At 56.6% G+C, this 17,929-nt stretch overlaps 1 protein-coding gene across 2 annotated transcripts in view; it reads left to right on the top strand.

Annotated features, from left to right (window-relative positions):
• The window catches only part of TSPAN15 (tetraspanin 15), a 53,124-nt gene extending 35,827 nt beyond the window's left edge, over positions 1-17,297 (top strand). For both annotated transcript variants that reach the window (XM_077778665.1, XM_077778664.1), the window contains 5 exons: positions 6,761-6,856; positions 8,941-9,057; positions 14,475-14,522; positions 15,887-16,003; positions 16,512-17,297. In XM_077778665.1, the coding sequence (XP_077634791.1) occupies positions 6,761-6,856; positions 8,941-9,057; positions 14,475-14,522; positions 15,887-16,003; positions 16,512-16,661 (528 nt within the window). In that variant the 3' untranslated portion in view covers positions 16,662-17,297. The remainder of the gene's footprint in view (positions 1-6,760; positions 6,857-8,940; positions 9,058-14,474; positions 14,523-15,886; positions 16,004-16,511) is intronic.
• The last annotated feature ends 632 nt before the right edge of the window (positions 17,298-17,929 follow it).

The raw sequence follows: 17,929 nt of genomic DNA, 5'->3' as shown, positions 1-17,929 counted from the left end.
AGGGCTCCCCGCCAGCCTGTGGCTTTCCAGAGGCCATGGAATGGTGCTTTCCTGGCTAGAGCCAGGTCCCAGGCTGTGGTCAGCAGAAGCTATTGTTTTCATAAACGGTCCCCTGGGTGAGCAGTGGTTCTGGTTTCCAGAGCGCACTCCCAAAAGTGGCCTGATCTGCCATCTTCCCAGTGCCCTATAGCTCTGCACCTACCCTCCTTCCAGCAAGGGGCCTCAGCCCTCTAGACCTCACAGCTGAGGACGCTGTGGGCCAAGGTCAGGGCAAAGAGGTTCTCAGTATCTCATCATCCCCAAACCCTGAAGATTGGATGGCATGTCCCCTCATGGGGTCCCGTCAGGGGTCTCTGTGTGCAGCGCACGAAGGACCCTCACTGTCAGGGCTCATCGCGGGCCATGTTCTCATATGCCTGTGATACAGAAGTCAAAATAATTGAAAAATGAGGTATATAATTATAAATGCAGTAAGATCTCTACCATGAAAAAAAAATAGGCCAGGAAAAATATGGAAGAAAATAGAAATATTATCATACTAACTCTTATATCCTCTGAAGAGCGGGACTGGGGTGATTTTTATCTTCCCCTTTACATTTTGTCCCTAGCTCCCCAATTTTCTTTTTCTTAAAATCATGGGGAAAACACCATATAAAGAAAAGTAATGTGCCTTCCAACTCTAAAAATACGAGACTGGCTGATGGTGAGGATAGAGGAACAGCCTGGCTGTTGATGGCAGTGGGAAGGGGCGGTATAAGGTGGAGAAAAAGGTGAGGAACCCCGAAGGTCAGCTTCTGGAAGAGGTGAGTTTGCAATTCCATGTTCTCCTCACCAACAAGAGAAGAAATAATTCCATGTTCTCCTCACCAAGAGGAGAAGAAATATTTCCCTGAGGTACACTGTAACAAGGCTGGCCCCACGGGCTACCTGTTAAGTCTAAGTCACTCTTGGTGACAAATGAGGACAAATTAGACTAACAGCCTCATGCTGGGTTCTAAGGAAGGTGCACAGGCCATGGCCGCAGCCTGGCAGCAATGAACAGGCTTCTGGATATAAGGAAGGAACTCTCCATCCCTGACCCTGGGTGGGGCTTCTGCTGTCAGCATGACCGCGGTCAGACTGAAGTGGCTTCTCCGTTTGTACAGAGCCTAGTGGCACAGAGCCCCGAGGGCCCGGGCACCTGAGGTGCAGTGTCCTGACCCCAGCGAATGGGAGGAGAGTCTGAGTGACCTCCACGATGGTCTCACCTTGACCTCCTAGTACTCCAGCTTGTTCCAGGGCCTCTCCCAAGGGTGCAGGGTTGTGGGAGGAGGGCAGCTGCTGCCCGTGTGTTCCCAGTCAGGCAGAGCTGAGCGGGACACCCAGAGGGTGCCAGGCTGTAGCTGGTACACCTGTATGCCCATCCCAGGCCTCCTTGCCTCCACCTTCTCTCTACTACCAAGGCAGGGGTGAGGAGTGGCCTCTTTCTTGACCTTGATCAGAGGATGCTGTGGTCACAGCCAACATCAGGCCAGGGAACAGTGGACAGCACCCAGCCTGTTTGTTTTATTGTGGCCCTGGCACTAGCTGGTTCTGGACATGCCCTTGAAGTTCAGGGGCAGAGAGAAAGGAGAAGGCACCGTGGCCTGCTTGGCTGCGCACACGAACGTACGTATCCTTTCCACCCGGAGCAAAGTAGTGAAGGTTCTGCTGAGATCTGGCCAGACCCACACAGCTGGTGTGCCCCACTGTGGACAGAGTGTGGGAGGGACAGCTGGCGCCCCAAATACCTGTGAAGCTGAAGCATGGCCTCCTCTCCCTCAGGTCTGAGGAAGGGTCTAGCACATATTCCAGGGAATGTTGTAGGTTTCTCTCCTCCTTTTTTCTTGCTTCCTGGGTTGTCTTCTGGCCTTGCTTGTTAGAGTTGGGCCCATCTCAGGACGGGAGGCCAGAGGACGAGTCCCCACAGTCGGGGGCACGGAGGGAAACCCAGAGGTGCTGGCTCGGCCCGGGTGCATGGGAAAGAAGGTCTAGGCTGAGGACCCTGCCACACCGTGGGAACCGGGCTGGCCCTGAGGCCGGTGGGGCTGCAGCCTGGGGTCTCTGGAGCCGAGGAGAAGGCAGCGGAAGCTCCATCCCCAGAGGCCAGGAGAGGGGCTTCTGCCATCGTCCTTTCCTTCCCTTTCTCTGCCTGCTCCCCAGCCTCCCAGCCCGGGGAGTGGCTGCCACAGGTCTCACTCCCTTGATTCCTCATTCATTTTTTAAAAAAGTTTATTTATTTTGAGAGAGAGAGAGAGAACAAGCACAAGCAGGGGAGGAGCAGAAAGAAGAAGAGACAGAACCCCAAGCAGGCTCCATGCTGTCAGTGCAGAGCCTGATGTGGGGCTGGAACTCATGAACCATGAGATCATGACCTGAGCCGAGACATGACTCAAGCTAAAATCAAGAGTCAGACGCTTAACTGACTGAGCCACCCAGGCTCCCTGATTCCTCGGGCTCCCCAATTCCATTTAAAACCAGTAAGCAAGGGCGCCTGGGTGGCTCAGTCAGTTAAGCGTCCAACTTCAGCTCAGGTCATGATCTCGTGGTTTGTGAGTTCAAGCCCTACGTCGGTCTCTCTGCTGACAGCCCAGAGCCTGGAGCCTGCTTCAGATTCTGTGTCTCCCTCTCTCTCTGACTCTTCCCTGCTCATACTGTGTGTGTGTCTCTCTCTCTCTCAAAAATAAATAGACACTAAAAAAATTTTTTTTTTAAATAAAAGCAGTAAGCACCTCTACTGGGAGGGGTGCTATGGAGGCCTTGGATAACTTTAAAACTAGATTTAAAAGAAAAAACTAGAAAGGACAGTTCTTTGTAGCTCACCTCTGGTGGTTTAAGCAGTGTGCTCTGAAAATCCTATGGCCTTTGATGTTTGCTTACTCTGGTTAGTTTAGCCCAAGCGACGGAGCCCCTGAGGCCACGCCAGCCCCAGGGAAGGTGGTTTTCTTGCCCTGCTTGGAGCTTCTCCTGCTGCCATGAGCAGCACGGGGCTGGCACTGGTCAGGTGCGCTTGGTCTCTGGGGGGCAGAGGAGCCGGAATTCCCTGCCGCATCCCCCACGGCACGTCCTGAGTGCCCCCCCCGCCCCAGACCCACAGAATGTGGCTGAATGTCGGAGCACTTTACAGTTACACTCGTGAGCTGTGCAATTTGCTCGCCTCCCTGACTGGGGTTTCTCATCCATTCCCAGCCCCATCATGGCATGAGGGCTACCTAAGTATCTCACATCTCTCTGGTATACACTCACGCACACATACACACACATGCACGGTGCCACAGGCAGTGCACAGGCACATATGCAGGCATGGTGCCACAGGCAGTATACATGCACACATGCACAGTGCCACAGGCAGTGCACACACACTGTGCCACAGGCAATGCACACACACGCATGCTCACACGGTTCCACAGGCAGTGCACACACACGTGTGCACATGCACAGTGCCACAGGCAGTGCACACGCACAGTGCCACAGGCAATGCACACACACGTGTGCACATGCACACACACGGTTCCACAGGCAGTGCACACACAGGTGTGCACATGCACACAAGCACAGTGCCACAGGCAGTGCACACACGTGGTGCCACAGGCAATGCATACACACGCATGCACACATGCACACACATGGTTCCACAGGCAGTGCACACACACGTGTGCACATGCACAGTGCCACAGGCAGTGCACACACACGTGTGCACATGCACACATGCACAGTGCCACAGGCAGTGCACACACACAGTGCCACAGACAATGCACACACACACGTGCACACACACGGTTCCACAGGCAGTGCACACACACGTGTGCACATGCACACATACACAGTGCCACAGGCAGTGCACACACACAGTGCCACAATGCACACACACGCGTGCACACGTGCACACACACGGTTCCACAGGCAGTGCACACACACAGTGCCACAGACAATGCACACACACGCGTGCACACGTGCACACACACGGTTCCACAGGCAGTGCACACACACGGTTCCACAGGCAGTGCACACATGCACACACACACACACACGGTACCACAGGCAGTGCACACACATGCCGCACACACACTCATGGTGCCACAGGCAGTGCATGCACACGCACACACACACACGCATGGTGCTCCAGGCAGCACACACACAAGAGCACAAGAGTAAGCAGGATCCGAAGAGGTCCCTGAGGAACTGGGGACAGTCCATGGAGCCTGGGACTCTGTTAGTGCTGCCCATTCCAAGGGCCTCCGGCAGGGCCCCCTGACCTGCAGGGACCCGGCGCAGCTTACCAGATGGGAGGCCTGATTTGCACAGAGGCCTTTTTTGGAGTCAGCATATTTGTGAGGTGCCCAGAGACTGAGATGGTTTGGAGAGAAAGGTCAGAGCCGCTCACCGAAAAGGGAGGGAGAGGCTTTCCCCATCGGGCCACTGGGCCTCTCCTCTGCTGACCCTACCCTGGGCCTCCTGCCCCCCAGCTCTAACCCTGGGGGACTCCCAACAGTAGGTGACCCAGTAGAGGGGCTAGGAGGTGGCCCGTGGGCTGGGATAGGTCCAGGGGGACATGGTGGACCAGGATGGTGTCTGCGATGCCTTGAGAATAGACTGAAACACGCCCCGATGCACGTGGCCCTGACCTTGGCACCACCCCCTGCACCTCCGCTCACCCCAGGACCCCCTGTAGCATGCTTTCCAAGGCCATGGGATCATTCCCTTGCCCTACCCTGGGTGGCACCCTGACCCCACATCGGTCTCCTGTTTCTTAGATGCCCCCAACCATGCCCCAGCTGGCTGGTCTGTCCCTTCATCACCCAGAGGAGTAGGCACGCAAGGTTGGAAAGGTCTCATGACCCGGGGCCTCTGAGAAGGTCGGGCCTGAGCGCAGGTGGGTCCCTGCTCTGCCCGGGTTGTGGGGCCAGCAAGTCTGTGCCCCGGGATCAGTGCAGGACCAAGGGCTGGTGAGCACGTGCTCTCCGGGTGCTCATGAGCGGACCTGCCCCAGGGCCCCCCCACCCAGGCCGCCATCAGGTTGTCGGCTCCCGGGTCTGCTTATGAGCGGCTGGTCTTTATCAGCAGAGGGTTTTCCTTCTGGCCACAGAGATAGGCTTCCCTGAGCCAGGCTCCTTTCTTGCCTTGGCTTTGAGCAGTGAGTGTCAGGAAGGACGAGGCTGATGTATCCTTTGTTCCTGATACTGGAGGTGGTTTGGGGAGAGGACCCCAAAAGGAGCCTCGAGTTCTTACTTTGGCTTCTTAAAGTGTTATCAGGCTGGGAGTTCGCCACCTTGATCCTAACATCTCTCTGCCAGTGACCAGTGAGGTGACAGTGCCAGTGTCAGTGACAGATCACCTCCCTGGGTGGCAGGGTGTTTGGGGGAATCCCAGGCTGGCGGCTGGCTCTTGCTCTGGAGGGTGCAGGAGGCCTTTTGCATAAGACTTGAGGCCTCGGTTTTCCCTTGGGATTAGCCTCTTCCCACTCGTGACGTTGACGGTATGCAGCGGCAGTATGTGTCCCCTGGAAAAGGTGAGAAAGATCCACAATAGTAATAACACCATGGCCTGCAACATGCCTGGCATCTTGCTGAGCACGTTTGTAGCTTGGGTCTATCTACGCTTGCATCTCTGCAAAAGTCCTCCCCTTTTGCAGGTAAGCAAGTGGAGGCTTGGAGATGAAATGCAGTGTCTGGCTGCAGGGCCCGCTCTTGACCCTGAACCTTGACAGTATCTCTCAGCTTTGTCTTTTTGGTCCTTAGAGCCAGAAGTGATCATAAGGCTGGGCCTGCAAGTTTGGTTCTCCAGTGGATAACTCAGGCTCAGAGAGGGGAAATGGTGTGGTGGGGCCTGCGGCCCAGGACCAGGCCTGGCACCCTGGGCCCAGTTTTCCCAGGGGTGCCTGCAGGCGCCTCCCCTGGGGATCGTCTGGCTCCAGAGCCAAGAATGCCCCCTTTGTGCCAGCACAATCCCTGGCGATAGGCGGGCCTCCCTGCTCTGAAAGCCCTGATTGTCGCTCTGAGCTTGGGGTTGGGCTGCCCCCACTCCCGCCCCCACCCCTGCTCGCTGTGGGGCCTTTTGTGCTCCCAGATTTCAGCACAACAGCCGGGCTGTTGATCCAGAAGGCCCAGCGTGACCGGGAGAGGGCGATGTGCCAGCACCCTCCTGGTCGGAGCTAGGAGGTGGCCCCTTTGTTCAGGCTGGAGCCCCTCAGTGGGGAACCGCTGGGGACTTGGGGAGAGCTGATTTCCAGTCCTGGCCGGGCCCCTAGCCTGCCTGCTCTGTGCCCTGGCTGAGTCAGGCCCCTCTTTGGGCCTCAGTTTTCTTATCCATAACACAAGAGCTTGGGTAGCAGAGAAGAGTGGGGGTGGGGGGGAAGGTCTGGAGGACAAAAGGAAGACTCAGCTCAGGTCTGTCTTTGGACAGTGGAAAGGGCATCAGGCAGGGACCAGGGCCAGCCCAGTCCCAGCCTGGCATGGCTGCTTCCCCCGGCAGGGCCCCTTCTCTCGGGTCCTGACCTATCTGATCTGTATAGGAAGTCGTGTGAATCACTCCTGCTCAGACATGCAGAGGGACGAAGGCATCAGATGGGCATGGGAGGCATGGAGAGGGTGTGTGGGCAGGGCTGTGGTGAGGCGTTCATGCAGGGGGGGTGCGAGTGACTTGGGCATGTGGGCACTCCGCTCCAGTCCCGAGTTCTGGGAGGCCTTGGGTGGGGCTCAGGGAGGGGAGGTCTGTTTCTTTCATAATGTCTCCATCTAAACAGACCATCGACTTTCTGAATGACAACATTCGAAGAGGAATCGAGAACTACTATGATGATCTGGACTTCAAAAACATCATGGACTTTGTTCAGAAGGAGGTGAGCCAGGCGCTGTGGGTCAGAGGCACACCTGCCATGCCCTTTGCCCCCCAGCTCAGGACCCTGCTCAAGAGGGGGAGGGGAAGGGGGGAGTGGCTTGTTCATTCCCAAAGCAGGTGCCTGGCCAACTTGGGAGGCAATGGCTGGCCATCAAGTGTGGGGCCTGACCTTCTCAACCAGGCCTCTGCCCACATGCCTGTCCCAGAGTGTCCTTACTCTTCCTGTCATTCTTTGGTTACATGGACCACGCTCCCCTCCCCAAAAAAGAATAAGGTCAGGTAAAACTACAAGCCATCTTGCAGGGTCCCAGGGTACTCTTCTCCAATGGGCAAAAATCATCCTTCCTTGAGGTGAGAGTGACCTCCAAGCCACCCAGTTCAGACTCCGTCCAGTGACGGGGGGCTCACTCCCTGTCAAGTCAGGGGCACCCCTGATGTGGAAAGAGCTTGATTCCACTACCTCTTGCGTTGGGGAACAGAACATGACTTCCCTTTTGCTTCCATTCACTTCTGTGAATGCGATGATTATCGTTTTGGGACGCTGTCCCTCTTCCCACAACGTCTACGCAAGTCAGTCCGTGCAATGATAAGCCCTGGGCGGCTTCTACACCCCAGTCTCATTTAGTCCTGAGCCTCAGGCTCCTCATCTGCATGGTGGAGGGGAAGATAGACGGCCCCTTCCTCTTGAGGTCTTGATGTCGATGTGCATTCATGTTGCGCTTTGGGACCTGGCCTTGGGACCTGGCTCCCGTGCTGGCTGTCAGCCAGAGCCAAATCTCACCGCACCCAGGGCCACCCGCAGTGGCCACTCCCTTGACTCAGACCTTCGCTGTGGTCACAACAGGTGCAGCCTCTGGGAGGCGCCTCTCTGCCTGGGGCGTGTGGGCCAGCTCTGGACTGTCAGCTAAAGCATGTTTTTACTGGAACCAGCCTTCCACCGGCCTGGGGATTTCATTTCTTCCCGGGTGGGGTGCGGGGTGACTCATGCGCGGTGCCAGGCCCCCTGCCGAGTGCTTCACGTATGGCTCTGTGGTCCTCAGCTCAGCCGGGCAGAGCTGGCATTGCTCTTCCTGCTTTGCAGATGAGGATCCGAGGCCCAGAGAGGCTGGTTGGCTTGCCCAAAGCCACACAGCTAGGAGTGGTAGCGTGAGGATTTGAACTCTGGTCTCTTGGGCTGCAAAGCAAATGCCCTCTGAACTGCACGCTGGGGAGGCCCTTCCAGGTCCTAAAACCTGACAGCCCGAAGGGCTCTGTGGGGGCTGCGGGAGGGTGTCCGCTTTGTGTTCCTCTGCACTATCGCTCCCCTAGTTAACCCTCCAGTGACCCCCCCACTCAGAATGTGATCTCAGCGCCCCACCCCTGGCTGACGAGGCTCTGCGAGGTGCGGCCCAGGCGCCCGCTGCACTGCATCCCTCCCCTCTCGCCTGCCCGGCTCCTGACTTACTGGCCTCCATGCCAGCTACCCACACACAGCTAGCTCATGCTGCAGGCCCGTGCGCTGTTGACTGGCTTTTTCCTGCCATTCCTGTTTCCGATTAAATGTCATGTCTTCAGAGGGGCCTCCCCAACGTTCGGCCGCCCCTCCTCCCTTCCCACGTCCCTGGTGCACAGCACTGCCCCGCTGACCCTTTCCTGGAGCGCCGCTCTCTGTCTCCCCCATGGCTGTGTCGCTTTGGCTGTGGCTGTGGGACGCGTGCCAGTGCAGGGGCTGGTGGCGGGAGAAGCTGAGCTAGGGGGAATTGAGGCCCGCCCTTCAGTCCCCTGCCCCTGGCAGGACGTGTGTGTCCCTTTGCTGAGGGCTGACAGGCGGAGCTGGGGTGGCTGTGGTATAGCCCCACTGGGCTGTGGGGGCGTCCCTGGAGTCTTAGTCTCTGGAACCTTCAGGGGCTGAGCAGCTGCCAGGGGGATGTGAAGATGGGGCATCGNGCTCCTCTCCGGCGATGGGGTGCTTGCCGCCTCCAGGGAAAGCACAGGACCCCATGCAGCCCCTGGTGCTCCCCCTGCCAGCAGACCCATCATAAGCCACGGGGTCTCCCTGGGACCTTGGTGGTGACACGGCCCCCCTCCCCCTTGCCTCCCTCTCAGTTTAAGTGCTGTGGCGGGGAAGACTACCGGGATTGGAGCAAAAACCAGTACCACGACTGCAACGCCCCCGGACCCCTGGCCTGCGGGGTGCCTTACACCTGCTGCGTCAGAAACACGGTACCCACTGCTCCTGGGGCCTCCCTGGCTGGCCAGGCGCCTCTCATCTTTCAGGAAGGGGGGGCGGGCAGGAGGTGGTGGGGGTTGCCCGGCTTCCTGAGTCTCCAGGGCCATCTGGGGGGCCATCTGGGGGTGGGGGCTGGAAGGCCGGTCCTGAAGAGTAGCGGTCGTTAGCAGCTAGCGAGCACCCCCACGTGCAGGCCTGTTCTAGGCTCTCTGGTTGTGGTATTCAGCCCTTTCCACAGCCCTGTGGGGCAGGTCCTGTTATTCTACCCACTGTACAGATGAAGAAGTTGAGGCACCAAAACATCAGGTGCCTGCCTTGCCCAGGGATGGCATGAAATACAGGCAGCATGTGGGAGCTGTGCTCTGGACTTCTCCCCAGCCCAGGCGAGGCGCCCAGAGGGTTCCTGGTGGGGAGCCGGGGGCTCCCCGGGGTGGCCAGCTGCACAGCCTTAGCTGGAGGGCTCCTTTGGAAGGGGTCCGGTGGTGTAAATGCCAGCCGCTGCCTCTCCCCAGCAGGATCTTGTCAGCTCTGTCACCTCCATGACCACGGGGGAGGCTGTCCTGTGTAGTCACCGCTTCTAAATGAAGGGATTCTCCGATCCTGTGTTTGACTAATGTGCCCCCACACTGCCTGGTTTCTGGATTGGAACGAGGTGGAGAGCTTTGCAATTACTCATGCCCTAAAGAGTCATGGAAAATTTCTTTTCGAACATCTCTACCATTCTGTGCCCACTGCTGGGTTCTGTAATCCAGGCAGCTGCCGGTGGGGGTGGGGGCCTCACCCTCGAGTCAGGGAGCCAGGGCCGAGCGCATCAGCCCTAAAAAAGCCTGGGCCAGGAGGGAAAGTTTGTTTGGAAATTTTAGCTGCCATTTTAGGGTAGCTTTCTGGGAAGGGGGAGCGCTGGAGGAGAGCCCAGCCTTTTCAGAGAAGCCTGTGGGGGGGAGGGGGTGATCCTGTACTTTGTCATGTAGGGCGGTGGCAACTGAATGTCCTAGCCAAGCCATGGAACCTACGTGTGCTCATTCACTCAGCATATATTTGTGGAGGACCTGCTATGTGCCAGATGTGATTCTAGGTCCTGGGGGTACAGACACACGGAGAACTCTGCCTGCATAGCACTGACGTTCTAGACCCACAAAATAAGTGCCAGATCATACCCTTGAAGGTGTTAAATGCTAAAGAGGAAAATAAAGCAGGGGGTTTGGAGGATTACAATTTTAGATACTGAGAAGCTAGTTCTCAGTGAAACCCTGAAGGAAGTGAAGGGGTAAGCCGTGCATATCTGGAGGATGAGCATTCCTGGCAGAAAAGAGCACATGCAAAGGCCCTGGGGTGGGAATTGGCCTGGTGTGTTTGAGAAACAGCATAGAAACCAGTGTGGCTGGAACAGAGTGAGTGTGGGGGAGAATAGTAACAGGTTAAGTTGGGGAGGTCATGGGTGCCCTAAAGACCATGGTCAGGACTTTGGTTTTCCCTGGAGTGACAAGGAGCCAAATGGAGGGCTTTAGCGGCTAAGTGGCAGATCTGACTTAGGCTTTACTGGGATCACGCTGACTGCTGGGGGGCAGAGGTGGACGTGGTGAGTCTGGCTAGGCGCTAGTGCAGCTGTCCGTGTGTCACAGGACAGACTGTCCGGGAAGCAGGCCCTGAGGTGCTGGTTAGCAAGCAGCTCTGCAGGATGAGCCGGGAACCTGAGTGTCCTGGAGAGCCGGTGTTTAGTTCCAGTCCGAGTCCTGCAGCCTGTGAAGCAGGAGCACTGGCCATGTCATTCCTGTCCGAAGGCTGGAGGCTTGAGAGTGGGGAAGAGCCAGTGTCTCAGTTCAGGTCTGCAGTTCGTCAGGCAGGAGGAATTCTCTGTCACTTGGGGGCAGGGCAGCCTTTTTGTTCTATTTATGCCTTCAACTGATTGGGCGAGACCCACCCACACCAGGGAGAGCAATCTGCCTTACTCCATCTACTGATTTAAATGTCAATATCATTGAAAAGGACCCTCAGAGAAACACCCAGAATAATGTTTGACTAAATATCTGGGCACCCCACCCCAGGCCCGGTCCAGTTGACACATAAAATTAACAACATGTGACGATCATCACAAGGGCTGACAGCAAGGCCCCAGCCGATGGTGCTCCCAGTGTCTCCGGGGTTCCGGCAAGCTCTTCAGAGTCACCACGCCAGGTGGGAGAAGACAGAGGCTTAGAGTCAGGAGATGGCAGCGGAGGCTGTAAGTCTTGGTCAGCCTCCGGCTTTGTTTTACATGTAAGCCAACACGATTTGCTGACACGTCAGATATGGGAGGTTGGGGAAAGGGAGAAACCAAGGAGGACTCCTGGCTTTCGGCTTGAGCCACAAGAAAGAAGGGGCTGCCATTGGCTGAGAGGGGAGGACAGAGGTGAGGCAGGTTTGGGGGACTAGGGGTTCGGTGTGGACAGGTGGAGCTGGGGAGCTGGGTGACATTCCAGCAGGCTGTCAAAGAGGCAGCTGGATATCGGGGCCTGGAGTGTGGGGAGACGCCCAGGCCGGGCACATCAATACGGACCCTGCAGGGAAGTGCAGTGTAAAGCCTGCATCTGGATGGGAACAGTGCGGTAGGGAGGTGACACTCACCCGGCGGGGTTATCTCTGGTCCCGTATCACAGAACCACTGGTGGGCTCATGATTTTCTACTCTAGATAGGAAAGAGGGTGTTTCCTTCCTTCCTCCAATCCACGTGTGTGCATCTGTGTACGAATCTGTTTATTTTACCCTATTCCACTTAGCCACAGATCTGAATGGACATGCAGTAAATACATAGGAGAAAAAACTAAAATGAAAAATCATTGGAAACCAGAACCTTATGTGTGGTGGTTTAGAGCTCCCTGGTGGCCAGAGGAAAAGGGGAGACATGGTGTGGTACAATGTTACTGTTCAACGGAGGAAAGCAAACCAGGGCTTCTGGGAAAGTTGCTTTGCCCCTAGCTCTCAGCATTAAAAGAAATGTCTTCTATACCAGGCTTCCTACAGAAGATTGGAAAAATTCAGTTATGCTGAGTGACGTCCTGGAGGCCTGGGTTGGCATAGAGGGCAGTTTGCGTTAAATGGCCTTGGACCAGTTTGCCTGCTGAGCGCTTGTGCCCATTTGTTATAGATGTCCATCGTCTCATTTTTGGCTACCCTTTGGGGCCTGTCCCTCAAGGGCTCTCTCCCTCTTCCCCCTGGCCTCAGACCCCACATACCCCAGCTCATCAGCCGTGCGCCAGATAGGAAGCACATGTGAAGAACCCCTCTGAACTTTGCTGAGTTCATTTTCCGGCTGCTCAGTGCCCCTCCTGACCTCCTGTCTGTGGCCCCGTGTCAAACAGAAGAGGCCCCCATGCCCTGGTCTGGGGAGCCGCGAACCCTCAGCAGAGGCGCTGGAGAATACTGGTTCTGTGCTCAAACCTAGGCAGGCTTTACCTTTGAAAAGAGCCATTGAGATGTCTCTCAATTCCCCCCTTGGAGGGGGCTCTCTTGGCAGAGGAGGGGAGAGTAGAGGAGGGGTTGGGCTATGGGTGCAAAGGAGGCCTCAGCCAGGTGCATGTCTGCTCCCTGAGGGCAGGGGCGATGCGTCCGGGGCTGGAAGCACAGTGAAAGTGGTTACTCTTGACACCTTCATACACTGTGTAGACGACCTATTTATTATGTCCACGGTGGGTCTCCCTTGCTAGAATATAAGTTCCATGAAGGTAAGGACTTCCCTTTGTTCTTCTACATCCCCAATGCCTAGAACAGGGATTGCTACATCATAGGTGCTCAATCAACGTTTGTTCAGTGAATGAATGAACAAGTGAGGCGTTTTCTACCATTTTCTACCATTCCCATCATTCTATCACGCACCTGCTCTCCAGGCCTGATCCTCTCCATGGGGGTCATGTTCACCACCTACAGGAGCCACAAACGCTGACCTATGTTAAGTGGATGCTGGCCAGTTTGGGGTCAGAGGGCGCCTGGGGTACAGTCTACACTGAGGGAGGTTATTTGGCCCACAAACCAAGTCCTGACATCTGAGATGAGGCCTGTGTTCCAACATGCTCTTTTGGAAGGGGAGTTGACAGCCTTCCTTGCCTTCCACGAGCTGGGATCATGTCCAAAGTCACTCCAGCCAGCGTCCCTTAGTTCCTCCATGTGCCCGGCCCTGAGATAAGCCGTTGACGGGTATAGCTCCCTTTATGGTCAAAACAGCCCCATGAGGTGGGTTTACTGATCACCATCGCTTTTTGGGAGATACCAAGGAACCTCATTCATTCATTCATTCATTCATTCATTGAATAAATACTGATTGAGTGCCTCCACATACCGTCCCTTCACAGCACATCTAAGATTGGCCTCAGGGCGTGTCAGTAGCAGAGCAAGGCCCGGACCAGGCACCATGATGCCAGAGGCTGCCCGGGCCCTCCTGCCCTCCTGACTCGCTGCTGGCCCTTGCAGCGCCGGAGCCCGAGGAAGCTCTCAGCTGGTGTGGCGGGGCGGGACCGGGGCGTCTCGCTCTCTGTCATTTCGTAGAACGAGAAGGATGCGGCACAGGACATAGACGGTGCAGGGAAGTGGCCCCTGCCAGTCCTCTGCCCTAGGCCTGCTGGGAGGGGATTTGAGCAGGTCCAGGGCCGACCCCAGCTCTCCCTGCCCTGAGGTTGATCAGCAGCTGGGAGTCCCTGAGAGCAACTCTCTCCCCGGGAAAGCGGCGCCTCGACGGGTGGGGTGGCTGTCTGCAGGGGTGGGGCGGTGTGGTAGCGGCCTCAGCCTCATCCTCAGGTGAAGCACAGCTGGCTGGGGTCCTGGCTACTGGCCGAGGTTTTGCTTCATAAGAGCCAGCTGGAGCAAGAACAGCCCAGCCCTGAGCTCTGAGACCTGCACAGCCGTGTCATCAAAGCCATGGCCCTGGGGCAGCTCGCTCTTCTCTGGGTTCCTGGGCTGCTGCAGGTGGAGGAGACACCCTCTTCCCCAAATGCCCCGGACCTAGCCTTCCCGTCTTTCCTCCTGGGCACTTCTTGAGGGGAGGGGAGGTTAAGATGCAGACTCTAGCCAGACTGCCTGGGTGGGAATCTCAGCTCCATTCATACCTGACTGTGCCTCAGTTCTTTCATCAGTAAAAGGGGAGAATAATAGTGTTTTATTAAAAAAATTTTTTAATGTTTCTTTATTTTTGGGAGACAGAGAGACAGAGTGTGAGCAGGGGAGGGGCAGAGAGAGAGGGAGACATGGAATCTGAAGCAGGCTGCAAGCTCTGAGCTGTCAGCACAGAGCCGGACGCGGGGCTCGAACCCACAAAGCATGGGATCATGACCTGGGCCAAAGTCGTACACTTAACCAACTGAGCCCCCCCAGGCACCCCAATAATAGTGTCTTTTACAGCAAGCATTATGGAAGTGTTGGCTAACACTCATTTCTGTTTCAGACAGAAGTTGTCAACACCATGTGCGGCTACAGAACTATTGACAAGGAGGTAATGTCTTTGCAATCTCTTTCCTTGAGAAAGGTTGCTCTTCCTGTCCCCTCCCCTGGGGGACTGGAGGGGCTCTGGGGGTGGGGCTCCTGGCTGTGAATAGGAGTCAGGGACTGCCAAGGTTTCCCACCTGTGCCCAGATACAGAAGGACCCTCCCCCAGGCTGGGAGAGGCTGCCTGCCTGTGTTGACTGAGCACCTACTGTGGGCTTGTCTGTGTGAGGCCAGCGTGCCCTTGCCAGTGCCCCCAGCATGCCTGTGTGCCCAGCCATGCTCAGGACCTGCCTGTCTTGCAACTCCCTGGGCTAAGAGCGACGCTGGGGTGGTGCTGAGAGGGAGCTAAACATCATGATGACTTGAGGTGCCTGTGAGGAGTGAGGTCCCTGGATCAGCAGTGACAGCAGCCTGGGGAACTTGCTAGAAACACGCATTCTTGGGGCAGAGCCTGGCAGGTGCACCTGACGCCCATTTCAGCTGGAGAGCCGTAGACCAGCAGAGGTTCTCAAACCATCAAACCCGGTGCCCGGGTACTATAGTAATCATTCGCCCTTGTCATTATCTGGGAATGAAATTCACAGATAATATAATCTACCTCACACCCAGTGTCAGAACAAGTGATGGATCTGAGGTAAAAGGAGAGCTAGAACAACTTGCAATCCTATAGCATACCTCACACGGAAACGCTCAGGCATCAGATACGACAGAGGACACAAAAAAAGCAGTCCTGTGTTTGTACCACAGGGGCAGCCGACACCCGGGGTGGGGGGTGGATTGGTAACATGTTAACCACAGGCATCATGTTTCCCGTGGACATGGTCTTCAAATATGGTGAACGATGCTTGATAAAATCCCAGACGAAATACAGTATGATCATTCTTTAATTTACATTGTAGTATTTCTGCAAAATTAAATATAGTGCACGCGCGTGTGTGTGTACTATGTATTTGTGCACAGTAAAACCACGCAGAAAACACTGTGGTTCTTCTAAGTCCCTGAAGTTGGGCTTTTGGCTCAAATAATTACGATGGATTTCCAGCCATCTAGATGCCCCCCGGGGGGAGGGACTTCAGAGAGGCAGGAAGGCAGGGCCGTTGTTTGTGGGATAGAATTGTCCTTCGCTCCACAGTCCCTCGGCCCCCAAACCCAACTGCTGTGACACCCAGAAGTGCCACCATGATGTCCTCGGTGCTCTCTAAGGAACACTACTGCCCACTGAGACCCACTGGTTAGAGCCACCTGCCCGTAGTGCATGTGAGAAACTGAGGCTCAGAGAGGGGGAGGGACTTGCCTGGCCGTCGGGTGAGCCGCAGAGCGGGGGCCGGGGCCCTGCCGGGTGAGGTGTCAGCCAGGCTCCTCCCCGGGCAGCGCCTCAGCGTGCAAGATGTCATCTACGTGCGAGGCTGCACCAACGCCGTGCTCATCTGGTTCATGGACAACTACACCATCATGGCGGGCCTCCTGCTGGGCATCCTGCTCCCCCAGGTGGGCTGGTCCCCCTCCACCCAGGGGCGTGGTGGGCAAGGGGCGCTTCAGAGAAAGTGTGGCTTGGCGGTCACAGACAGCAGAAAGGGTACGACGGGGTGGGGTGAAGAAGGCTCTTGTATCATCCGTCTGGGCTCACTTTGGAGGGCCGGAGGGCTGGAAGGAGAGGGCGAATGGCAATAGCCTTGCTTAGAAAGCTCTTCCAAGGGCTTCACCGGCACTGCCTTCTTCAATTCTGTGAGGTAGATGCTGTTATCGTGCCCAGTTAACAGAGGAGGCAACTGAGGCTTGGCAAGGTTAAGTGACTTGCCCAAGGTCCCCTAGATAGTGAGTTGGCATAGCTGGGGTGCAGACAGGGGTCCCAGAGCAGAGGCACCTCTGCTGATGGGGCACACAGAGGGTGTCTGGGATTTCCTGGGATGGGGAGAGGAGGGCCTGGGCTGGGGGCCGCCAAAGAGGGCCACCCAGCCCCCAGCACACGCTCACCCACCCTGCCCTTTCTCTTCAGTTCCTGGGGGTGCTGCTGACAGTCCTGTACATCACCCGGGTAGAGGACATCATCATGGAGCACTCTGTCACCGACGGGCTCTTGGGGCCTGGTGCGAAGGCCAGCGTGGAGGCGGCAGGCACAGGCTGCTGCATGTGCTACCCCAGTTAGCGCCCCGGTCTGGGGCAGCGGCTCTACGCATCATCGTGGCCCGGCGGGACTGTGGGTCCTCTCCGCAGACTTGGCACTGACCAAAGCCCTGGCTGTGCCTGCTCGGACCTCCCACGGCCACCGCCTCCCTGGGGAGCAAAGCCCCCTCCCGGGGTCCCGTGTCTGCCCGCACTCCTAGGCGTGGAGAACAAGAGTGTCCCTTCTCCAGGAGTGGCCACGGGGGAAAGGGGGTGCTCAGCGCTCCGCTCAGGGCCCATTGCGTTTCTGGCAGTGCCTTGGCCTGCGGTGTTTATGCCCATTTGAGGGCAATTTTGTAGTAATTTGTGAGCGAGGAGGAAGGAGAGCACGTGTGCCTGGAGGTGGAGGGGGGTGTGGCCCCCAGGCCCCGCCCCCAGTCCCACGGCCACACCCCCAAGGCCCGGTTGGGCCCATTTAGCAGCCTCCCAGGGACCTTGAACCTGCCTAAGGCTGCTGCTTTGCTGACCCCGTTTTTTACGTGATTTTTGTAACATTCATTTTGTACACAGTTAACAGGAGTTTCTGACTAATCGAAGCTGGGTGGGTCCCCACACACCCCACTTTTCCCCCTCCAACCTAGTTTATTAATCAAACAATAAAAATGTGATTTTTTTTTTTTTTTGGTGTTTCATTTGTGCTGTTTGGGTCGGGAGGGGTGGGGAAATCCTCAACTTGGGCTTAGAAGCCCCTCATTGGTGCAAGGATTGATGGGGGGTGGGAGACGGGGAGGTCACTCTGGGGCCAAGATCCGGGACATTTGGGGACACTGCAGAAATGGCTTTTCCCAGCCGTGTTTGGGGGCCTGCCCTTCCTGTTAAGGATTCATTCGCCTGTGGGAAACCTCGGAGGAGGCAGAGATGGGCGGATGGGACCTAGGAGAGTCGAGGCTCTGTCTGGGGAAGTGCTGTGCCCACAAACCCACCCGCAGCTTTCGAACCTGATCCGCTCTCCCTACAACAGTAAGCAGCGAGCTGTTCCGGCGCCAGGGTCCAGAAAGAACAACGCTCAATGCCCAGCAAAGCTTGGTGCCGATCGCCCCCTGCTGGAGGTGGCAGGCCCTGCACGGATCAGCCCAGCCAAGCCTTCCTGCCCCAAGACTTGGGTTCCAGATTTCCTGTGCGTTCTCAGTAGTTAGGGCAATAGCAATAAGCAGCAAGGGCCCCAAACCTGAAGAACTCAGGCTAAGTGTGTTAGGGAACTGCCCGCCACGTCCAGAAATGAAGTGGTCGGCTGCTTGGTCGGCCTGAGTT

The sequence above is a fragment of the Crocuta crocuta genome, unplaced genomic scaffold (assembly GCF_008692635.1).
Source record: "Crocuta crocuta isolate KB4526 unplaced genomic scaffold, BGI_CrCroc_1.0 scaffold167, whole genome shotgun sequence".
Lineage (NCBI taxonomy): Eukaryota > Metazoa > Chordata > Mammalia > Carnivora > Hyaenidae > Crocuta > Crocuta crocuta.
This window is presented reverse-complemented; position numbering and strand designations above follow the sequence as displayed.